At 37.9% G+C, this 25,548-nt stretch overlaps 1 protein-coding gene across 2 annotated transcripts in view; it reads left to right on the forward strand.

The window, feature by feature from the left end:
• Positions 1–25,548, forward strand: part of PCSK5 (proprotein convertase subtilisin/kexin type 5) — a 228,352-nt gene that overhangs the window by 195,288 nt on the left and 7,516 nt on the right. For both annotated transcript variants that reach the window (XM_069000752.1, XM_069000753.1), the window contains exons 25-32: positions 8,386–8,428; positions 9,218–9,360; positions 10,485–10,685; positions 19,389–19,472; positions 19,933–20,128; positions 23,005–23,222; positions 24,224–24,460; positions 24,917–25,144. In XM_069000752.1, coding sequence (XP_068856853.1) covers positions 8,386–8,428; positions 9,218–9,360; positions 10,485–10,685; positions 19,389–19,472; positions 19,933–20,128; positions 23,005–23,222; positions 24,224–24,460; positions 24,917–25,144 — 1,350 coding nt within the window. The remainder of the gene's footprint in view (positions 1–8,385; positions 8,429–9,217; positions 9,361–10,484; positions 10,686–19,388; positions 19,473–19,932; positions 20,129–23,004; positions 23,223–24,223; positions 24,461–24,916; positions 25,145–25,548) is intronic.

Below are 25,548 nucleotides of genomic sequence, written 5' to 3' on the forward strand. Positions count from 1 at the left end.
GACAGAAAGGAAATATGCTCCGTTGAAAATGCAACCAGCAGTGTTAATTAAAAAGAGGGGTCTGAAATTCAGGTGGAATCTCAACTTCCATGTCACAAACTGCTTCCCATGTGGCTGTTGCAGCTTCCCTACAGTTTCAGGGGGTTCTCCTCCAACCAGAATATCCGGAGAAAGTGAGACTGTTGGTAAAATGTCAGTAAGTGCAATCATGGGTGAATGCTTATAGTCCCACAGGGGTCTGCTAAAGGGGTGTGGCACTCTCTTCCAGGAAAGCACATATTCTGCTTTGTCATGTCCCAGAAGTGAAAACCTTGGATGTAAAGATATGCCCTTTCCATAAAAAATGTATCTCTCACATTCAGGGCTGCCATCCATGGTTGGAACACTTTCTGAATTTGAGTTTCCAGTTCTGCAAAATTTAGAACAGCACAGTATTGGCATGCCATTGTCTGCAACAAACTCTAAACCACAACTGTCTGTCCAGCTCTTTTTCTGGCTACACTAACTGGCATACCTAATTTACTGTAAGGATTTTCATCACGTGACTCCTTCTTTCTGCCAGTTGTCCAATCTAATATGTGGTACCATTAAAAACATGATGCTGGTGACCAGCCATTCTGTGTGCATTCAGTCAAGCTTTCCTCTGTGCCTACAACTGCCCCTGTCAATATTGTTGAATGAAGAGATGGTTTTAACATGAATGCAACTACACTGTGGTCTTCTTTTGTATGGTGTGTTATCCAGATTCATGGCAGCTGTCTGCTTGGCTGAGGGGAGAAGAGAAGTTAAGGGAGAGTATGCATTTCAATACCTGTCTTTATTGATGCTATCAGATGTTACCTCCTTGTGCTAATATTTTCTGTGTTCTTTATGATGCTTGAGACTTCAAATAATGTCTTTTTCTTCTGAAACTATTTAGTGGCAATCTGTGTTTTGAATTAAGAAGAAATGTACTATGTATGAATAGCAACTTTCCTTAAAAATAGTAATTTCAAGTAACTCAGAGGAATATTTTCCTCATTTATGAACTTAATAAGCCTGTATAAGGAGACTGGAAGTTTGTTAATGGTCAGCTGGAATACAGAAAAGTGGCTGTACTCATTTCCTGGGAGGATCACTGATCCCCTAAATATTAATCATCCATAACATTCACTACATAGTTACAAATTCTTGCGCTCAAAGTTCTGATTTGAAAGAGGATTTTAAGAGCTTCAAGGGTCTACAGAATGGATGTAGGTAAAACAAAGGCTGAATTAGTTTTCACTGTTGTGTAAAGTCTGAAGTATTAAGATGCCAGAGTTTATTAACAGACATTATATCAAGGAAAGCCTTTCGTGGTCATAATGCATATGTTATTGAGAGTCAGAGATTGCTTTACTGTTAGTTCTATTTGGAACAGAAGAACAGTAGTGGCCTAAAAGCACAGTCCCAAGCAGATTTTGCAAACTATAATGTGTTCTCCAAATAAAGCAGAACCTGTAAGCTTCACATTTAAAATAAGTCAGGTAGCTATGGTAGATGCTTGTATCTATCTGTATAATATAGTAGATATTTGCTTATATTTTTACTCTTAATATTCAATGAGTTTTCAGGCATATCAACAACAATTAATAGATGAGTTGAGTACAGTAATGGCTTTCTCATCTCTCATGAGAAAGATGATGTATTGAGAAAATTTTGTAAAAAAACCCTAAAAAACAAAAACTTAACTGCCAGTCTCTTGCAAGAAGTTCATTATTTTGCAAGGTCTAGACAAATTACACTGCCATAAAAATAACTTCAAACACTAAAATTTCAAGGTGAGAAAATAAGGAATGTGCTACATTTAGTTTCACATCGTCATAGTTTTCTACAGAGTCCCTTTTTAAATTAAGTGAATGCTTGAGGATTTTGCAGTCTCTTTGTCCCATCTTCCCTTTGAGACAATTGAATAATTTAAGAACTGCAGAGCAGGTGTAGGAAAAGTCCAACACTATGAGCATTTCAGGTAGAAGTGTGGCAGGAGATAAAAGGAATGTAGTGATCATAGCAATTGGAATAAAAATTACATCGTTCACATACTGAAAAGTAGTTATTCATATATACAAATGCAAATACATTTTGTGCATATTTATGGATCTACAGCTGACTCAAGACCATTCTCTCATAGAAAATCATTCAGCACCTGCTCCTTCTGAAGCGCTTTAAGATCCTTCAATATAAACTCTAAGAAATAAAAATAATTAACTTCTTCAGTTTATACTGAGCACAGGGTCACTTAAAGAAGCTTTATTTATTTAAAATGGATGATATTACATTCTAAACCAGGAGCAGCAAAATTCAAGTGATTCTCTTACTGTCCACAAATAATAAAGATTATATTTTTCTCCTTTCTTGCAGACAGAAGTCTAGTTTTCAGGAGGGATATATAATCATATTAGGATAACTGAATTGCCTGCTGTCCTACTAGCCTGAAAGAGTTTTGCTCAAAAAAGTCTTTTTCACAAGGCACTAAATAATAGATTAAACCACCACCTGCAGTCTCAGGCAATGTTGTACTGCTTTGTGCAGATAGGAAAATTAATAAGATTTGCTTCCTTCTGGCATTATGCCACGTGCCAACAGAATAGAGCAAGTCTGTGTGGGCAGTCTCTCTTCTTGATCAGTAATGACAATACATCCAGATTAACACAGAGGTATCATACTTTTATAACGGTTTGATACGTTATATTCCATATCAGGCATTTAAGAGAAGAAAGCAAAACCCACCCAGTAAGTAGCACTGCAGGCTATTCTTCACCAGGTGTGAGGATTCTAAAGTATATTGACAATGTTTATTTGTAAGATCTTCTGGAATCCTCAAGGAATGTAGTCAAATCTGTCTGGTTTCCTTCAAGTTTGGAGTGGATTTTGTTTTAGGGCACCAATGTGGCCATATTTCTTTGCTGTATCAACACTAAGAGTAAAGATAGGAACTCTGAGAGAGAGACTTAATCAATGACAGGCAAGTCTACGTAGTTAAAATATAAAAGGTACTTTTTTTTAAATTCAGGTAATTATTTTCTTTCTCTTTCACTTCATTAATTCAGAGGCCACTTGTATTCTAAGGACATAATGAATCTTTAATGCTCACATATACCATTCTACCTGCAGACACTGACAAGTCCTGGGATATATTAATAGGAACACTGCCTTGGAAAGCATAATCCCAGAAAGATCTATAGCTTTGTGCACACAGTGTCCGAACAACAGCAATGCACATTAGGGTTCACCTCCCCACTTTCTCCTGCCCACATACTCTGGGCTGCTTTTGACTCTGCTTGATGCCACTCGAGCCCAATTGGCATCCTTGTGCACAACTTCTCATGAGATCTGAAAGGCAGACTCCTGCACAGGCACAAGCCAAGTCTTGAGGATGACTTCAGTACCTAAATTTAGTTCTAAATTCTTAAAAACATCAAATATATCCCCACTTCTGTGCAAGCAAACACAAGCACAGTATTGGGCAGACAAAGTATCTAAGAAAGTGTGCTGGATACTACACAGGTCCACACTGCCAAAATTGTCTTTATGATACTTCATACCTTTTGTTCCTCAGCTCTTAGAACCCAATTTTGGACATGCTGTGTTTACTTTTTAAAGCAGCAATGAACGATGGCTCCCTCTGATGCAGAAAGATGGGAACTGCAGGTCTTCGTTACCTTTGACCATCGGGTTTTGATTAAATTTTAATGTCTTTTTTTTCTGGTGGGTGCCAGTAAACATCATGAAGTCTACAAAATTAAATCCAGTTTCCTCAACAGATGCAGCTTTAGAAGAGAAATTTTTGCTGCAAAAAATATTAAGGAAGAGGATTTTCTTTATGCCAGTGCAGCATTTGCCTTCCCCCTCTCAATGTAAGTTCACTTACATATTTAGATAACTGCAGAATAGCATTCACATTTTCTCCAGACTTCTAAAACCATAATGAATTTCAGACACCTTCTTCAAAGTCAAACTTTCCTTTTTAGAAAGCCCGTGGCTAGGAGCCAACACTCAGAACAAGAGAAAAAAATAAGGTAAAACTGTAGATTCTGAGCCACTTAAAGTAATTATTCCAAGAGAATTTCAGAGTCAATACAATGCAAGAACATAAAAAGCTTGGTTCCTATTTCTTATGTTTAAAATACAACACGTGGACTAAAATGTTTTCTGAAATAACTTCAGCTCTGTCTGTAATAATACAATTTACATATGCCCTTTTGCACTTGCATAATGAACAGACACAAAGTTTGGGTACCTTTGAAGGTGATAAGTGACAAACTTCTCTGATATGCTGTATCTGCTGACTTGCATACATACACTTCACAGGCAGAATTTGCCACACCATTAACTAATAATGCTAAATAAATACGAGCACCTGGTTCATTGAGGAGGTAAATATTTGCAGCACATGGAGCTCACGTTGACCACTGATAAACTCATTGGAATCAACAGAGGACAGGTCTTCCTCTCAGAAGTGATTGTGCAAGTCAGGCATTCTCTCAGTTTGTGGTGGCAATCTTCCTGCCAGTGTGCTCAAGGACCCACACTTTCCTGACCCAGTTCTTAATTACTTGTGGGTTCTCTTCCACTCACCTCACCCAACTTGAGAAGGTACAATATCTTACGATGTGAATAGTTCTTATGGGTTCCTATAGAATACCTCATCTCCATGCCGCAAAATACAATATATGATCCACCCAGATTTCTGCAGTGAGCACCATGAGATGGTTCTGCAACCGTTGCACTAGGACTACTTTCAAAGGCTAACACTGAGAATGAAGTACTCCTCAGTACGGTGCAGAGAGAAGAATGTTCAGTAAAGTTATAAGACTTTTCTCTTTCAAAGATGCCTTACAAAAGAAATTAACACTGAGAAAACCCAAGGAGCTCTGTCCCTGAGAATAAAAGCCCACCAAAAAGCATTTAGACCCAAGTGTGTCTCTTTGATCGAGCCAGGTAAAACCTGAGCCACTCTCAAAGGTCATCCAGAACCTAACTATTTAATTTGGTCAGGGTTATAAGTTCCAAGTACAAACATAAAACTAGAAGAGCAGAAAGTGAGAATAAATAGTACACAAATGATCAACAAAATCCATTATAGAGTGGAATGGAGGAACATAGAGTTTATAAGGCTGCAGGAGTGAGAACAAAAGTATTTGGAGAAGATTTAAGGAAGTGTGAGACAGCTGAAAGAGCAGCACTGTGAACAGACTCAGGCTTACAGATTTATCATTACATGATAAATGAGTGAAAACTGATCTGGCTCCCACAGCAACTTAAGAAAGAGAAAGGAAAACTTCATTTCTTCAGACCATCCCTGATGATGAATAGACTTTTACTTTCAAGACAAAATTATGACAAGGACAGTTTTTTATCTCAGAGTAAATCTTCTGCAAGAGGTTAGTCTTGCAGAAGGGGTTTTAGATTTGCAGATAATAAGATTTGTTTCTACAAGCTACTGTGGTGACAATATGCAACCTGTGCAAAAAAAAAAAAAAAAAAAAAGCCCTGCAAGTTTTGGAACTGTTCTCTGATTTTCAGTCCTGACATTTCAGTGTAGGCAGAACATCACATTAGAGTATGTTGTCTTTCCTACGGTGTAGGTAAAAGAGAATTTCCTTGCACATTGAAGATACAAGGTGCATGTATTGAAAAAACTTTCTTTCTTTGATTTTTTTTTTTTTATTTTTCTCTGAGAAAGAAAAAACTACTTCCTCTCTGAAATCCAGGCTGGGGGAAAATCACTGGAAAAGCTTAAGATGTGAGATTGAACCATGAGTTCTGCACGTACAGAAATTACAGATTTTAGTTTAAAGTTCTCCACAGAAATACATGCACAGAAGAAAACTACTGGCTCAGACCAGAAGTTCACCTAGCTCAGAAGCCACTGAGCAAACATACTTTTAAAATTAAATATACAAACAAAGCACGTATTTCTACTCCAATGATCTGCAGTTCAGAAGCTTCATGAATCAAAACAGTCAAGAAATGTTAACTGCTGAGTCATTCTGCTGGAATTACTGAAGAAAATATACATTAGAACAAATATAATCTAAACCATCTGCAGACCAGATCCTATTTTCAGGGAAGTTTGCTGCCTCCTTGGGGCCCAGATCAGGGACCTCACCAAAAGAATGAAGAGGTTAATAGAGCCTTCAAAATACTGCCTACTACTTTCACATGAGTACCAGTGATATTTCAACAGAAAGAGCAAGGTTAATGAAAAGAGATTTCAAGACACTAGAAAGACTGAGTGCCAGATCCTGTGCTTTGGGCACAATAACCCCATGTGGTTGAGAGAGCTGGATATGTTTAGCCTGGAGAAGAGGATTCTCAGGGGAAACTCTCTACAACTGTGTGAAAGGGAGTTGTAGCCAGGTGCAGGTTGACGTTTTCTCCCAGCCAGCTAGCAAAAGGATGAGAAGCCATAGTTTTTGTCTGCACATAGGAAAGTTTAGGTTGGCCATTAGGAAGAATTTCTTCACAGAAGGAGTGGTTAGACCTGATGGACTTTCCAGGGAGGAGGTAGAGTCTCTGTCCCTGGGAGTGTTTATGGAGAGACTGGACATGGCACCTAGTGCCATGGACTAATTGACAGGATGTTTGGTCAACAGTTGGACTCACTGATCTCAGAGGTCTTTTCCAAACTAATTGATTCCATGATTCTGTGATTCAGGAGAGAAGGTAGTGTTTTCTTCAATTGTCCCAGAAATGAAGAGCATGGTCTCTCACAGTATTCTTCCAGACAAAACACCCAGCATGCAGCTGGATAAACAACATCATGGTGAACAGCTGGCTCAGGGATGAGGCACAAAGAGTGATTGTGAATGGGATGACATCAGACCTGTCACCAGTGGGGTTCCAGAGGGCTCCATCTTAAGCCCTGTGCTCTTCAACATCTTCATAAATGCTCTGGACGTAGGACTGGAAGTTCATAGATGATACAAAACTGGGAGGAGCTATTGAACTCATCAGAAGAAGGGAGGTCCTGCAGAGAGACCTCAACAAATTAAAGGGCTGTGCAATCACTAGCTGTATGAAGTTGAACAAGGGAAACTTCTGCACTGGTGCAGTCTCCCCTTGAGGACTGTGTGCAGTTTGGACAGAACAATATAAAAAAGACATTAAGCTCTTAAAGAGCATCCAAAGAAGGGCCACAAAGATGTTGAAGGGTCTGGAGGGGAAGGTTTAAGAGGAGCAGCTGACGTCACTTGGTTTATTCAGCCTGGAGAAGAGAAGACTGAGGGGAGACCTGGTTGCAGTCTACAATTTCCTTGTGAGGGGAAGAGGAGGGTCAGACATCGACCTCTTCTCTGTGGTGACCAGTGACAGTCCAAGGGAATGGCCTGAAGTTGTTTCAGGGAAGGTTTAGGTTGGATATTAGGAAAAGGATCTTCACCCAGAGCATGGTTGGTTGCTGGAACAACTCCCCAGGGAAGTGGTCACAGCTCCAAGCTTGACGGAGTTCAAGAAGTGTTTGGACAAAGCTCTCAGGCACATGGTGTGACTCTCAGGGATGGTGCTGTGCACGGCCAGGAGCTGGACTCAGTGATCCTTGTGGGTCTCTTCCAACTCAGAATATTCTGTGATTCTGTGATTCCTTTATAAATACGTTTACCCAGGTTGTTATGTTTTCTTCCATTCTGCTGCCTTGGTTAAGGTGAAAGAAATAGTGAATAGAAGATAGTAGAAGGAAGGTTATAGAAAATATTCTTCATTTTTGAAGTGAAATCCATAACTTTAACAGTTTTAAAAGTTGCATAACACTTTTCTGGTTCATTTAACAAATGTTTTGAATACAAAAATTAATTTTCTGGTGGGAAAGTATACCCAGAAGGCTTTCCCTCTCCACCACCTCTTCCACCATTACCCCCTCTCCAAATATAGAAATGTTCTTGTTTAGATCAGGATTTTTAAATTTAAGCTGATTACTTAGATCTCTGAAAACTCTGCTTTTAGAAGTGTCAAAAGCATTTAACTTATCTTTGCAACAAATAAAGAAATAGGATGAACCTATAGGATGAACTTCAGGTAAGTTGCAGTCTCCTTTTAACAGTTCATTTGACCCACCCTGAGCCCCTGTGAAGGTTCTGCTTTCCAGATCAACACTTCCTAAGGACTTAGCTCCTTCCAGGTACCTGGTGTATGCTGAGGACTAAAAAGCCACAGGTTACTATGAAAATACAGGCCAGGATCAGATTGTGGAAGATTTAATCTCAAAATAAATGTGAACAGAGATTCAGAGACAACAATGTTCTTGTTAGGCTTTAATTGTTCTTCTGTAAGAAATATTAACATTAAAATGGTGTAGCAAAAGTTCTTTTTGGCACTCTGGTTTTCACTCTGAAAATTATTTACATAATTTTATCTATTTAATTTCAGATGATCCAAGAATTTGTATAACATGCATTGAAAACTATTACATGTAAGTATAGCTGTATAGCTCTTCATGACTACACATTTTGCTGAAGCAAAAATATGCGTTTCACTACATGAATCTGTGCTGTGTATGTTGTCTCATCCTTTAAATTGCCTGTCTGAAAAACAGTAACTTGGAAAAATACTTGGGAAAAGTTGGAAAACTAGCCAGCCATTTAATATTGAGACCTGTTAAAACTTACGGACTGGTGGGACCATTGCATATCAGAGGAGAGGAATATGGAATAAAAAGTGTCAAAAAGTTAATGCACATGGATTTGTTGTGTCTAGTTGTGGTATGTGAAGTTCATAAGACACACTTATAAATGTACAGACTTTATGCAACGGAATAAAATATCAATTAAAATTTTAAATTAAATGAAGCGAAAAGAACTCTATTGCTTTTCAAAGAGAGTGTTAGTAGATCTCTGTAAAAATTGGAAAAAAATTTGATTGTATTGACTATATATACAAAGGCACTGGAGTATATGTTTTTACAAGCAATCATCTCTTTATAATCATGATACAGTAATTTTTAATGAAACATGTATTTGGGTTTCTGCCTATCTTTAAAAAATAAAATAAAATAAATTATACTTAAGAATCCTAAGATTAGGAAACATGACTTTGCTTGTAGAATAAACAACCTAACCACACTTTGAATCCTCGCTAGAGGAATAATTTCTGTTCATTACAATAATACAGCTTTATCATTACCATCCCTAGAAACACACAGAAAACAAACTCAGTGACCTTCAAAAGAAACATACTAATTATGTTCTACTTTATTTTACAGGTATAAGCAGCGTTGTTATAAATACTGTCCAGAAAATACCTACAGAGATGAAAATTCTTGGCAGTGCAGAGACTGTCCTGGCAACTGTGACAGCTGTGACAAGGATGAGTGTGACTCATGTAAGGAAGGCTTTTATCTCTCAGGTAAGCCAAGTGCAAAGTACAAAGTATGGCATAATACCCAAAAATATTTTAGACGTTCTCTTTAGAAAAATACTCTGGATCCAAACTCTTAAATTCATAAATCTGATTTACAGCAGAGGCTGAGGGGACTTAGCTCTTTGCAGAATCAGGCATTTGCATTAATGCAAAGTGGTTATATTACCCAGTAGTGTAATTTGGTTCAAAGTGTCTATATACTTAAATTTCAACTCTTTGGGCCACATAAAAAAATTTGTATTTGATTCTGACTTTGTGAAAGGAGGGGTTTTTAACTACAGAAAGACATTTAAATGTTTCCTTACTATTTGCAAGTCTAGTTTGACTTCTAAATACTCTGAAACAAGCTCAGTTAAAACCACTAAATTCCACACCAGATTCACACAAGAGTAGGAATCGCCTAGCTTTATTAAGAAGCCATAAATCAGGCAGGTCTGGTTCAGACATGGTCCCAAAAATGAATCACAGGAATTCCTGAGGTTATAATGTTTTCTTGCATTGGCTGTTGAAAGTGCCCAGTAGTGGCATCACACTCATGGAAAACTCTGTGGTCACAACCTGGGTGAGTTGTGGGTCTATGATTTTTTTTAATTGAAATCAGACAAAACTCAAAAAGCCGTAAGTGCTACAACTTCCAGAGGTTTTCATGAGGTATGCGAATCCTTAACCTGAATCAGATTTAAACCTGAGTTTAACTTCATACTCAGCAGAAACTAGAGAACCTATAAATTTGCATATGTTAAATTTGCATATATTTAAAAAACTTAGGGGTGTCTAGTCTTTAATTTTTTATTGAGACAATATAAGTATTGGGACTTAACCACAAAACTTTTACCCAGGCTTGGACTTCCATTAGATTTGTATGTACTAATGTTTGGCATACTGATTAAAGCCAAGCTAGATTTAAATGCAGATTAGTTTGAAGTTTGTGAAGTTTCTCATATGCAACTGAACTGAATTTAGATTTCATGATAAAAAATTGGAGTTTATATAGCGGCAAAAAGTTTCATATGTTCTTACATACGGGGGTTTTTTCATTAAACCGTTTCTGCTGGAGACAGAGGGGTTGGCAGGGGTCATTACCCTTCCAGGCTCTGTTTCTATTGCAGATGGCACATGTGTGAGGCAGTGTGGAGATGGCTTCTTTGCTGACGACATCTCTAGAGAGTGCGAACCTTGCCACAGGAGCTGTGCAACCTGTGTTGGGTACAGTTACAAGGACTGTACTGGGTGCAAAAACAGTTTCCAACTATCTCATGGGCAGTGCCTGAACCCAAGAAATTCTCTACCAGCTTGGAAGTTCTGGAGAGGTAAGCTGAAACAGATCTAATAATCTTTTCTCTGTCTCTGAAGACTACTACAAAATTTAGAAATAATATAGCAAGATCTTGTAGATTGATTGAAACTGCACTTTAGTCAAACTTGTAATTTTAAAAGTATGCTGACCAAACCAATTGGTTTCACAGACTGAAATTCATCATCCTGCAAATAGCATAACATTTCAAAATGACGTAGGTGTTTCTCAGCTGTCTTATATGAGTAAAGATTAAAAATATAATTGACAAAAAGATAAAAGTATGAAAAAGATAAAAGACGGGTGTTAGGTTAAGCTACTGGGAATTCCTTATCTAAACTACTGGGTGCCTCGTAGGTCATGTTTTAGACCAGATTTGTTTATTTGCTCCCTACAGAGAAGTCAATATAAGCTGGAGGAAATAGAAAATAATATATTATGTGGCTCTGTGTGTGTGTGATGTGAAAAAATCTATCATCTCTTTATACCATTCTCTGTGTAGATATACACTGCTTTCTGAGAGACCAAATATGTGCTGTAGGGCTACATTCTGACATTCTGGTCCTACGCTGGCCATTTCCACAACATTTACAAAATAATTACTTTTTTCTTGGTGGTCTCATCTACAGCATGAGGGAAAAACTGTCTACTTCAAAAAAGCTCCTAAAAACCCAGAAGTTATTTGGAAGGAAATTGCTTTTATTTAGAGATGTTGAGAGGAACACCGTAATAATTTTAAATATTATTTTCCTTCTTATCCATCTCCAAATGCAACCTAGCACTGTCACAAATTTCTTAATAAAAAGTTGTAAATGAAGAGGGCATATATATGCAATATTTGTCATTCCCATTATGTCAATACAAAAAGAACAATCAAATGTTTATGTTACAAAATTAAACTGTGCCATTGGAAAAAAAAAGGGGACTTTCAAATTTTATAATGGAACAGTAGTAAAATCTATTATAAAGTTTAGGGATTTATATCACTAGGAGTCTTTAAGAACACATGAAAAGTATCTGACAGGGATGTTTGCTGAATGGAGCAAAAGACTCTAAGATGCATTTTTGAAACAAGTAAAAATTTTCTTCTGGTTCCTATGTTTTTATTTGAATCAAGCACATCCAGGAATTATATTGGTCTATCCTTAGACCAATATGATCTTGCATTAGAAACTAAAATACAGTAGTTAATACTTTCAGAAAAGATATTGAACATTTCTATTAATTACCTATCTGATGGAGAAATGATGTGTCAAAAGCAATAATCTTTCTTCACTTCAAAAAAATATCAGGGAGACCTAAAAAGAAGAATATTAATAGAAAGTTGATCTCCTACGTTCATTTCCTTGCATTTAATCCACAGAAGCAAGTTTGGGGTCTTCTCATTTTAAGACTATATCTACATCAGTGCCATGAAAAGATCACATCTGTAGTCTGGTCTATCTATTGATTATCCCTTTCTCACACTGTTAAACACAGTGACTTCTTGTCAGCTCTTTTCTTTTGAGCAGACATCTGACGCAGTCTGCATAAACGAACATTGCTGTGCTGGGAAACTTCTTTCCCTCCATCTTGCTCACAACTTCTCTTTCCTTCCAGTAGTAAAAATACATCTGTCTTAGGGATATTTCAAACTGATATGTCTCACTCAGAGCTGTACTGGCTTGAACACTAATGGCTGCTCCAAAGTCACAGAATTCATGCTGCAGCTGGTGATGGGACAGCTCCTCTTGGATAGCCCTGCCAGGATTCCTCCAGTGTGGCAGCTGCTGTACCATGTAACTGCTGGGAAGGTGATGCTGAAGTTGGTGGTGTTCTGAGCCTTTTTTCTCCAGGCTTCCAAATAGTAGTAATCTTAAGTCAAAATGTAATGAAGTTGCCGCATTGCTTTTTGAAGTTACATCCTTTAGTAACTACCTTTATTGACATTTTCTGGAGTTCCTTATTCAGATACTGTAGGTTCATACAGTTCTCATAAAAATAACATTCATTGTTTAAAAAACAACACAACCTGAATCATTGATTTTTTGGCTAGAATATCACTCACTCAATTTCTTCTGATGATTTTATTCAAGGGGCAGATGTCAGCTGAGTCCAGATTTCCAACTGTACCATCTATATTGGAAATTCTTATTGCACGCTAAAGGTCCTTAACAAAAAATACAGGATTTAGGCAGGCATGACCAAAACACAGTTAGCTCTAGCAGTGCATCATGCTGATAGAGTTGTTCCTGGTTAGAGACTGCAGTACATTTCACATTCTGATAATATTTTAATACACATGGATCATTTTAAAAGGGAAAAAAAAGCAAAGCAAACAACCAAGAACTTCCAGTGTTTCACAATCTTTCACAATTATTTTCTTAATAATCTAAAGCTTTCTGAAAATCAATAAAATTTAGGGGACGCAGTCACTGTCATTGTCTATACAATTCTGTAGGATTAGTACAAGAATGGATAAAATTAAAACCTGTGTCTGCTTCCTGAAATTTACTATCAGTGAATATTCTGGCTCTCATACCTGTACAGAAAACATTCTGGGTCAAGAACAAATGATCCCTCTCCGGCTTATTTTAAGCATATCTGTAGGGCTTCCTTCTCTTCCATTATACATTTCAAAGATATACATAATATATACAGATATACAGAGAAAATAATTTTTCTTTCATACTTGAGGGCAAAATCATAGCATCTTTCCAAATCTTTCACCACCTACTCTGGACAAATGTATCTGAGAATATTTTATCCCACTTTACCTTTCTGTTGTTGTTGTTGTTCTTTAGTTTTTTTATATACTCTTTGAGTTTATTCAGGGTTACTTTTTCTTACCAAAATATTTTCTGTCTCATCTGTTGTCAAACTCATTTTCTAAGGATAGCTTGTCATGCAGCATAACAGGCATAATCAAAGTAGCTTGTTCAGGCTGTAGGGGATATTAGAATAACTTCACAATTTTCACCAGCCCGGTGTGGGAAAGATTGTGGCTGAGATTTGGGTTTTGACTCGCATCTTGTCTGGCTGTTCATCAATATAAGCTTCTTACACTGTGTCCTCAGCACCCTCAAATATTTACATTAGTGCAGCACCATGGCAGAGCTGCCTCTGATCTTCAGTGGCCTGAATTAAAGAATCTGATTAAAGAATACAGGCCAGGTGATTACTAGTCCTACCATTTTGGGGGATTGAGCTGGGTCTGGGGAGCCAGGCATTAAATAAACAACCTTCTCCTTGCCATGGGAGCAAAGGTAGGAGAGCACCAAATGCATCCTCAGTACATGGACTGCTTCAGACAGTGCAGGAGGACAACACAACTAGGAAGACAGACAAAATTTCCAAATCTAATAGTTTACATCAGCTTTTACTATGTTACTCTTTTATTTACTCTTTTTCTTTAGAAATGTACTACTTGGGAGTTGAGGTATTAGACCTTGAACTGTATTACAAATAATGAAACAATTTCTCTTTGGCTCTTTCAGCCACATGAATTCAGCGGGTTCCACTGTGGGTTTAGTGAGTATGTTGACATACCATGTGGAACAATGTGACTTTTGGGAAACATTCTTGTTTTGGTGGTTCCAAGGCTAACATAACTAAAAGGGCAATATATCAGAGCCTGCCATGGAGAAAACGACTCAGGGTCTGCCTTCCTTTGCAAGCTGAGAGACCAGTCTATTTAGGTTAGAAATAAAACCTTTGTGAATGTGGAATACACTTCTATTTTCAGGGTTTCACTTCCATTTTTTATGCAAGGATAAATTATAGACCTGTCCCACAATTTTCACGAGCAAGCACTCCAGCAACCAAAACATTCTATTAAGAAAATCTATTTAAAATTATATTTACTTTGCTGGTATATTCTGCTGGGCAAGCTATTCCACTGATATCAGTAATCCCTAAAAGGTCATATTCAGGTCTGAAATAATGCAATAGAAAATGCCTGTTACTCAGGTTTTTAAAATGACAGGGCAAGCCAAGAAAAGAAAGGAATAAACCCCCAACAACTAAACTCTGGGTTTCTAGCATGAAACATCTGTATTTTATCTCATGTGCCAGATGGTTAAATGAATTTGGAAGCCAGGAAACACTCTAGTGTAAGCTTAATTCACCAAGTGAGTACAGAGCCCCTTTTAACTGGATTAGATATTTTGCAAATTATGAAGAGGTCTTTGTTTTGCCAGATCACTAAAAGGCTGCACCCTATAGTAATTCCTTGGGTTAGTATGCCATATTTTAATGAAAATTAAAAATGGAAAAAAATAGGTATGGAATGAGAAATATTTCTAGTGATGGAATATGTGTTTCTTTACATACAGATAAATAGTAGCAATTTCCATTACCTACCACCTCCAATAATAAAAGCAACCTTCCACAAGCACCACTGACCAACTGCATTTTCCTTTTCCTAAATACGGAGCAAAACAAAATCAGTAAAAACATACTGGTTGAGAGAAAGCAATTCAGGTTTTAAAAGGACCTTAATGCAGCTCTGCAGGTATACATAAAAGGGTTTCAGGATATGGGAAGAAAAAAACAAGGAATGTACTAGGCAGAAGACAGGAGAGAAATCAGCAGTAGGAGAGAATGGGCCATAGTCTTTTAAACATGAAAATGTTCTGGCATTTAGGGTGCAGAATTACAGCATCATGGGAAGAAGTAGAAGATCATTTTAATCACCACCCATATGTGAAATTTCAGTTTGCTAGAAGCAAGCAAAAATGATCCATTATCAAACACTTTCTTATCCATGACAATTTCATATTATGGTTATTTGTTTGTAAAATTATATAGCTGTTACAGGACAACTAGATTGATAACTAATGGTTATTGGGGAGTGTAATTTACTTCCCAGCAGTCCCATAATTTCTTTAAATGTACAGTTCACGTAAGTCTTCACAATGGGAGAGGTCTACCATTTTATTACATACGTATATTGTTTTCAATATGTTTTACTATATTTATATAACTGCAATTACCTCATGAAGACATGTAACCTGTTTAGGGCTTTTTATTCATGATTGTATTAGTTTTACAAGACCAGTGCCATGCACAGAATAAAATCTAACAAACTAAGCCACACTTCTACTGGGTCACATTCAAATCACATATTGCTACACAGTGTAAAAGCTAGACACCTTCTAAAAGGAATATACTCGCAGTAAGAAACAGCACTGCATTCCCTTCTGCATCCCTCACTAAAGTAATTGTACCATGGTCCAATAACAAAATATATTGTAAATATACAATCCTTTCAGGAATTAATATATAGGAGCTAGGGATATTACCAGGAGTTAATATATAGGAGCTAAGGATATTACAAACGTACACAAGAGACCTACTTTGATAGCAACCAAAAGTGAAAAGTTTTAAATCCCCTCTTTACTCATAGAAATGCATGAATAAATGAGATTTAAACTGAAGGAAATAAACAATCTTTTGCCAGTTTTAACTCTTCCTGCTTGCACTACATGGCCTAAAGATCCATTCCCCAAAAGGAACAGGTAGAGAGAGCAAGGTGGATGGCAAAAAGGTGATGAGAAACTAGAAAGTACTCTTATAACACTGTTGTGGTTCTGAATAAAATTAAGGAGGGACTATTAGGCAATTCAAATGCTTTTATACCAGAAGGCATGCTTCTTTATATATGGCCATATCCTCAGGTTTTTTAGAGAGTTTCAGTTTGTTTTTTTTAAAATAGGTTCTACATTTTCCAGAATAAGTGACGAGCATGTGAAGAAGCCCATACTTGTTTCCTTGTGAACCCCTGATTTTCACCCTGAATATTTCTGACAACTCATTTAATTTTTCTCTAAAAGCAGATTGAAAAAATATTGGGAGTTAAAAGGAAGATGACTGAAGCAAAAATAAAGTAAATATGGGGACATTGTGTTAATTGAAAATAAAATTTTACTCATTTTTCCTTAATTAATTTTGGGGTCACCATTAATATCTTACAGTAATACATTTCAAGAAAATCTTCCATTGTCTCACTCATGATGCACAACTCCAAATGAGAAAAGAGAATAGGAAAAAAATATTTCCCAGTCTTTCCGCACCCTTCCAGTTTTATAATCCCTTGAATAGTCTGAATGGGCAAGAGCCCTGTGGTAGCTTCAAAGCTGCAGTAAAATCTAGTGCAAGAAATAATGAGATTCAGTTTTTCAGATTCTATAAAATAACAAGACAGACTTATCTGGGTCAAAGATGTTGCTCATTTTGACAAAGACACAAGAATAAAGGCGGTCTTGAGTCAGATTCTGACCCAAGTTTAAATAGAGGGCTTTTGCTTTTGAAAAGAAAAAAATGGATATTGAATTTTTTTTAAAAGAAGAATATAAGTTTAAGGATAAAAACAACTCAGTAGGTCTCCAAAGATCATTCATTTTGTTGAACACTAAAGTCCTTTAAGGGAAAGGAAAATTGAACCCAACAGCTTAAACCCAGTAATTTGCAAGCTTTCCATGTGCCATCAAGGAAGACCAAGGAAGTACAAGGAAGTACATGTTGCATGACCATTTCTTCAGCTTTGTAAGGCTATTCTTTGGAAGGATCTCGTTATATTATTGGAAGTAGTGTGCACAGTTTTCTGCAAAAAGGTCTCTTGCACCACACTTTCCTATTTTGGAAACTTTTTGCTGTGAAGGAAACTTACATTTAAAACGTTCACATTATTCTAAATATGTTTTGTATTTCTGTTTTTTTAGTAAATGAAAGCCACAGTCACAAGAAAGACTCATTTTACCTACCCAGAATTTTTTTTAAAATAATTTTTACAAATTTCTTCTATCAATATTTAATTTGGGACATTTAAATACTTATATTTGACTGGAAACAAAATGTTGTTTCTGTTGTCAACAGAAGCCTAATTGCTTGCATACATTCCCCTCTGGTGGCAACTAGTTACAATTACAGAAACCACAACGTACTGCAAAAGGGAAACAGAAATAAAAACTAGTTCACTAAAAAAAATCTTTATTTTTCATTCTAAGCTTTCAAACATTTAGAAAGAATGAACTCTTTTAAATATTCTTCAGCAATAGTTAACAACTTCCCTGCTTAACTTCACCTGATCTTCACTCAAAACCAGCAAAAGAGAGAAGCTTTGCATAAATAAAGTTACAATAGTAGAAAACCTTGTAACATCCAACTTCTGTGGAGTATTTCTTATGTTCTTACAGTCAACGTTAAGGATACTTCTTAAAGCTTTGTTAAATAATGGAGAGTAATGAAAAACCTGAAGCTAAGACATAGTCTCTCCAAGAAATGCTTTGACAGTGAATCTCACAGAAGTAAGCAATTTGAGGATTACTTGCCAAAGAGAAGTCAAAATGCTTATGTGCTACATACCTTGAAAAAGACTCAAACTGCCCTCTGCACTCAGATGCAATTATATACAGTAGAGTCCTCCTAGCAGGACATGTTGTAACCTGAAATACAGGAAAAAGGTATTCAGCAGGGGAGAATGGGCAATTGCCAACAATATGAATTTTAACTTGGGCAAATGCTGGATTCTGCACCTTGGGACAGTACAATCCTGGTTTCTTGTACAGAGGCTGAAGGGAAGCACTGCGGAAAGGGACCTGGGTGCTCTGATCGATGGCAAGTTGAATGTGAGTGAACAGTGTGCCCTGGAAGCCAGGAGGGCCAAGCATGTGCCAGGATGCTTTAAGAACAGCATTGACAACTGGTCAAAAGAGGGGATTGACCAGCTCTGATGCAGCCTCAGCTTGAGGACTGTGTGCAGATTTGGGCACCACAATACAGAAAAGACAGAAAGCTAATAGAGAATGTCCAAAGGCGGGCCATGAGGATGGTGAAGGGCCTGGAAGGGAAGGTTTACAAGGAGAGACTGAGGTCGCTTGGTTTGCTCAGCCTAGAGTAAAGGAGACTTCATTGTGGTCTTCAACATTCTCACATGGGTAAGTGGAGCAGCGGGTATGGATCTCTCACTCTTCTGATCAGTGAGAGGACTCAAGAAAAAGGCAGGAGGCTGAGTCAGGAGAGGTTTGCGCTGGATACCAGGAAAAGATTTTTCACCCAGAGAGTGATTGAGTACTGGAACAAGCTCTCCAGGGAAATGGACACAACACCAAGTCTGACAAAGTTCAAGAAGCATTTGGACAATGGTCTCAGCTTATGGTGTGTCCTGCACAGGGCCAGGAGTTGGACTTTGATGATACTGATGGGTCCCTTCCAAATCTACATATTCTGTGATTATATGATTCCTGTCTCCTTCTGACTCAGAAATTTTAGGTTATAGGGCAATGGTGTTCTGAACAATTTCATTCAAAATGTCCATGAAATACCACACTAAACCATGTCCCTAAATGTACATACTTTCTAGATCTTTCTGTTTGCAATCTATTAGCATTATACATCTGCATTTGGGTTTGGCGCACTACACTGAAATTAAGATTATTTGGATAATTATAAAATTAAAATCATTATTATTCTCATTTGTGATGAGCAGTCCAGAACAATGCCTTAGTGAATGTGAGGAAAACATTTATATTTTCCTTTAACACAACTCTTAAATTACCATTTAGGAGAGATGAGTCAAATACAATCATTAAGTCCTTCAACTTCATGAATTCCAAAAATTCACAGAGGTGCATTTTCAAAATACCTTAGGAAAAGCCATAGGAAGTGTCCCTCCTGAAGGGAGGAGAAATTAACAAAACCAGATGGTAAAAAATTGAACTTTTTTCCCCTTTCACCCCAGATGGAAAAAGAAAATTGCTGTCCTGTGACTCTTCATGTATGACTTGTGAGAAATCTGCTGATGTGTGCACTTCATGTCCACAAGGTAACATTTCAGCTTCCTTGGATAAGTTTGCAAGTGACTATAATATTTTGTAACCTACACGCTTCCAGAGAATGTTTTTGTTGGTGGTCACTACAAAGTCCCTCAACAGCTTAAACAATAGGCAATCAACCCTTGGTGATATGGGTTAAGAAAATTGTCATATTGACAGTGTTCCTTTTCTCTCAACTAAAGTCTGTAGACATGATGCAGGAATTACTGAATAGGGATTTCTTCAGCAAGACATACTGGATAATCCTGAAGATTCCTTCTAACTGTGAATTTCAATGAAGTCTGAGGAAAATATTTTGGGAAATATCTTAAAGAATGTTTTATTCATTCTTTTAAGAACCAAAGTTGAATTTTGAGAAGTTGAAAGCTTTTTTATAGCCATCCAAGGCAAAAATCTTTTAAATATATGTCTAATTGATGCCTTTACTCCCCCGGGGTGCTCTTCTGCCAGGAAAATTTCTCATCCATGATACCTGTGTTTCTCTATGCCCTCAAAAATATTTTGGCAACACTGCAAGTGGAAAGTGCGAGATGTGTGGCGATGACTGTGAGGTGTGCTCTGACCACTGGCACTGTCAGAAGTGTCAGTCTGAACAGAACCAGCTGCTCTTCCTCCACAAAGGCAGATGTTTAGAGGAGTGCCCTGAGTAAGTAACCCCTCTTATATCATCTCTAATTTTTTCTCTGTGCTGTTTCTCTTTAAAGTTCAGAACCATTATTAAACTTTCAAGGAAGACCTTAACCTAACCCAAGCTACCAGAAACTAAGGTGAATGTAGTTTTCAGACTGCCTGAATAAACAGTATTTTCTTTTGGTTAGAGAAAAAGTAAAAAAATCAAAAGTGAAGGTAAGACATTAAATCCTATGAAAGATGGAACAGGTCTCAATGAATTCAGTAGGAACATCATACTTCATGGCAAATGATAATAGAAGTTCTAGACATTCTCCAGACTTGCTCCTTCCTCTGAGTAGTACAGAGCATTGGTATGAACTCAGACAGTGGATGCATCAGAGTCCTAATATGTAAATACAGTGCTTAATGTGTGTTTTTCTCTTTGGTTCATATTTATTTTATATATTTTTTACAAGCAGAATTTAAAAATATTCCCATTTGACTGCTATGGATATTAGATCAGGCCCATGAGTAGATCAGGTTCTCTCTTTTCTGTGTTTTTTTTCTTCAGCATTCATCTTGTCTACACCTAACGCAGTTCTAGGTGCTCGAGGCATGAGCTCTGGCGTGCCCCAGGTCAGAGAAAGTCCAACTGCGTTAATTCTGTGCATCGCAGAAGCGACTTCGGCATCAGGAAAAGTGCTGCTGGCTGAGTTAGCTAGCTGGCTTCTTTGCAGAGGGAATACGGCAGGAGCCGATGGGATCGGCTCACATTAGCTTGGAGACAAAGGAAGAGAGAGGCTGTTCTGGTCTGACTCCTAACAGGTTTATTGTTAGAAGTTTCGCAACCTGAACAAGCTCGGAAGAGATGGAATGCAATGGGAATCTTTCCCCGAGGCTTGTCCTCAGTTTTATATTTTGAAAACCGCAGTGAAAGGGGAAAACAACCAATGAGTAACAAGCCAGGGGGAGGATACAAATTAACAAGAACCACTGGGGGAAACCGAGAGGCGGGAGTTATAACAAAGAACCAGTGAACAACCAAGTAATCCAGAATTTTCCCGAACCGGATGAGGCGGCTTGTACCCGGGCACCGCCCAGGGGGTGCGGCTCAGGCTTCTGAGCCGCCCATCGACCCACCCTCTGAGTCTGCCTCTTTGGGAAACTCGACCCAGGGGATGGGCTGGGATTGACTGGCATCACGCTGCCCCAGCCCCGCAGTGGGCTGGGCCACACCAACATCTACACATACATAAAACCAGTGCTATGCAGAAAAAAAGCCTTGCTTAGTTAACCTTTTTTCTTCAGAAAAATGTGCAGCACCTGCTTTTCTTGCAATCTCTCTGCCACTTGCCTTCCTGGTAATTTTGTCAAGTAAGTCAATGAGGGCCAGTGGAACAGGTCTTCTTCATCAAATGTCACAGTAAGTGCAAAGTAATTGCACTAAAGCCTACTCTAGTCCAGAAACAAATTTTAATATTAGAAACTGAGGCATACAACCATTAATTGTGTTTTGACATTAACATGTCTCTTGTCAGTACTCATTTCCCAGTAATCCCACTCAGAGTCAGCATAACAAAACCAAAACTTTTATAGCACTAGTTATTTCAGATGTTACTATCCCTCTTTTTTTCCAAGTTCTAGACTATAAGTATTGGCTTCCCATCATTGAGCAAAATTCACAAGGTTTAAACTCCAGTTTCAGACTCTGAGGTAAAGTTCTTGAGACTCAGCTACTTTCCACTGGAGCAAAAAATGAGACTCTTTATTAAATGGGTTGGTTTGGGTTTTGGGACATGTTGTAAGGGATAAAAAGGGATAAAAAGATTTGACTTACTGCATGACTAATTTCTGACAGAGGAATTTTAGAAGACTGGGCTAACCAAGTACTCAGCTTTGGAACAATAAAAGATGACAGGACTGTGAGAAGTAGTTGCAGGACCTTGATAAATTTGGAGGATAAAAAAAGATAAGAGTACGTGACAGGCACAGCTCCTCCTACCTTTTCTCTAACCTTGCTCCTAATGCATTTCCCCAGGCTTTCTTTGGAAAGGTCACGACCAAGAAGGGAAGAAGAAGCACTCCTCCATAAGGAATAACAATTTTGTTAATGCAAAGTACATATTCTGGGAGTACTTTCTATCTCAACTTCTTCTTTAGTTTTCATCAATGGCTCTGTGGATTAGCAATCATCTCAAAATGTCAATTTACCCATCCTTCAACCTTGCAACAATTTGGTTCTGAGAGGGTAGACAGACTGAATTCAGCATCTCTTTTATGCATCTTCACTTGAAGCAGAGGTGCAGATTTTTTCTGTATTTATGACTAGTACTCCCAGATGTGGCTGTCTACATTTGCTCTCACACCATGCATACCAGCAAAATGTACTCCTCCTTTGCCATCTCCAGCTTGATCTCAATAAAGCAAGGTACTATGCAAATATCCTGCTTTTTGTTGTTTTTCTTCAATCCCTGCCCTCATTCTTCCTAGCCTCCACATTTCCAGAGTCTTCTCTTCTCTTTCTCCTCTCTAGAGCCACTGAGGTTACACTTCTCTTTCTTTCCTTGATATCAGTGTTGCAGGTCATCTACACAAGGCTAGAGATTGCATGTTTTCCCAAAACTTACATATCTTTCTATCTTATATTCTTACAGGAAAAATAAAGACACAAAATTTCAACATAATTTAGACAGAGGTACAAGAAAAAAGGAAAGCCCTTCAAATAGCACTAACCATGCACATTTTCTGCTCTCAGACACAGGGGATGTTAAGCGGAAGATGGGCAAAAAATTGTGTGAGAAACATGTTTGATCTAGTGAAGTGTGTGTGCTGGGAAAGTCTCATTTAGAGTCATAATTCTCATAGCCTGGAGTGACCAGCAGTCTGCTTTGTGTTTTTTTCATTCCATAGGGGATATTTTAATGATTCTGAGACTTGCAAGGAATGCAGCGGAACCTGTAAGACATGTATGGGAAGTGCAACCCAATGCCTGTCCTGTAAAAGTCCTTTGCTCCTGGAGCACTGGGAATGTAAATCTACTTGTTCAGAGAAGCATTTTGCCTCTGAGGGGACCTGCAAACACTGCCCCAAAATGTGTCAGGAATGTATTCACGATGAAATATGCAAAGGTATTACAAAGAACTGCTCTTGTGTACACTAAAATCCACCTGGATCTGTCTGGAGAGAGACTGACAGAAAATCAATAATGTGCAAAAATAAAAAGTGACATGCATATCATTGTTAATCTCTCAAATAGATTATGATGAGACTAAATGACTAATCTGTAAAGATTTCACATAGCTTTGCCTGGTCCTGTGGTTCTTCAGAGATTCCTGCTGGTTTGATTTTTTTTCTGATCTAGTATATCCAACCCTAAAAACTTGGATCTGTGTACCAATGGGAAATACAGAACGTTTCTTTCCTTGCTCAGTTGAACTTCACACCTCTTTACAATTTTTGCAGATGACTACTCCTTTTAGAGAAAGAAATCCCTGTAAAGAAACATATTAGGAAAGCCTTCGGTATGCTGGTGAGGCTGAATACCTCCCCCACTCCCCCTCAAGATTTCCAGTATGGTTAATATTGAGTGAGCCATTCTGGAAACATAAACATGGATAAAATAAAAAAACAACCAATTAACCAGCCAGACCATAAACAAACATATTAAACCTAATACTCAAAATAGCAATTTATTCACAGCTCTAGGCGAAGACAAACATTTAGGTCAATATATTCTAGCTAAACTCATATTTTAATAATAAACCAAACAAAACTTCATATACGTATATTCCTGATTTTGCAGGAAGTTCATAACGCAGAAAAATATCCGAAAAAGGCCATCTATATATCAGTGTCAAATGGCTTGGTTAATATCACCAAAGCTGAGCAAGTGACTTTTTTTCCCAGTTTCTTACTGCAACACAGAAGATACCATTTGAGGGTTGGGCCAATAAAGGTGTTTTGGAGGGGAAAGACTTGAAAAAGGAAGTCCTGCCTTTTCAAGGTGTTCTGATGACTTCTGTAATGACAGGCAATCCAGAATTTAATGTTTCCTAGGATTTACCTGCTCTGACACTTTGGTCAGAATTTGCTGCTTGTTTGCTTACCTGTGTTCCGCTGTCCCCTGTAGAGTGTATGGACGAGTTTTTCCTGCACGAGGGGAAGTGTGTGCAGGAATGCCCTTCACAATTCTACCCAGAAGACAAGCACTGTTTTCCCTGCCATGCCGACTGCCAGAATTGCAACGGGCCGAATTCTGATGACTGCACAGCATGCACTTTCAGCTTGTCTGTCCTTTACAATGGCATGTGTTTTGAAGAGTGCCCTGAAGGGAGTTACTATGAAGAAGCTACCAAAGACTGCCAAGGTTGGCAGCTGTTGTTTTCCCCAGAAGAATATTGAGATACAAGTGGGTCTGTTTAAAGGTCACCCCCTAAGGGTGTGCGTGTGACAGCTAATGTTGATACCAGTGTCTTGGAGTTGAAGAGGATAGCTAATGCAGAAAAAGAATTGGGCTTAATGTAGAACAGTAAAAATTGAAGAAAGCAGAGAGGGAGCTAGCAAGGATACATATGTTTATTATTACAGGCAACCACTCTAGTAAAATGCTGAGAATGGCTGCAGAATTGCTGGAGTCTAGTCACTTTTGCAAAAGCAGTGTTGATGCAAAAGAAAACCTAAGGAACTACTTGCATAAGATTGAAAATTATTTCCCTCAGGCTTTCATCCTGAGATTACAGCTGGTCCTTCAAAAATAAAAGCTGTAATAATACTTTGAGAGAAAGCAAGAAATGGTGAAATTCCTACTGTTTGTCCTTTTCAGCATGCAACAGGACATGCCAGACTTGTTCTTCCACTGCCTGCCTAACTTGCAGAAATGGACAGATACTGAACCATAATGGGCACTGTATGTTATCTGGATACTGCTCTCCCACTGAGTACTACATTGAGGAAATTCAGACCTGCAAACCTTGCCACAAGAAATGCTTCCACTGCTCAGGACCCACTGAACACCAGTGTCTTAGCTGTGTAAATAACCACTATCTTCTCAGTAAGTGTCTCTCTCTTGCCTCTAGATTTCATTCTACATTGAAAGCATGGAATATACAAGTTTTCATCACATTTATAAAGCATTTGGGGTCTATTAACCAATCTAAATGCCGTAAAGAGGACATGACAATTTGACCAATTGCAACCCAAACAGCAAAACTATCAAGACAAACTATATAATAAGTACAAGCAACTAATGAATAATTACTACTTTATTAGGTTTATGCACTTGCAGCTAATTACAAAACTACTAACTTCTCATTCAGGATTCCTACTACAACAACTGAAGTTTCATTGAAAAAAAAAGGGACTTACCTGGCTTTGCAGCATTAAAGACATTTAATTCCATAACACAAAGTAGAAGCCACAGACAAGGGTAAAAACTAGTAAACAAATGGCATTAAA

The sequence above is a fragment of the Aphelocoma coerulescens genome, assembly GCF_041296385.1.
Source record: "Aphelocoma coerulescens isolate FSJ_1873_10779 chromosome Z unlocalized genomic scaffold, UR_Acoe_1.0 ChrZ, whole genome shotgun sequence".
In the NCBI taxonomy this organism is placed as follows: domain Eukaryota; kingdom Metazoa; phylum Chordata; class Aves; order Passeriformes; family Corvidae; genus Aphelocoma; species Aphelocoma coerulescens.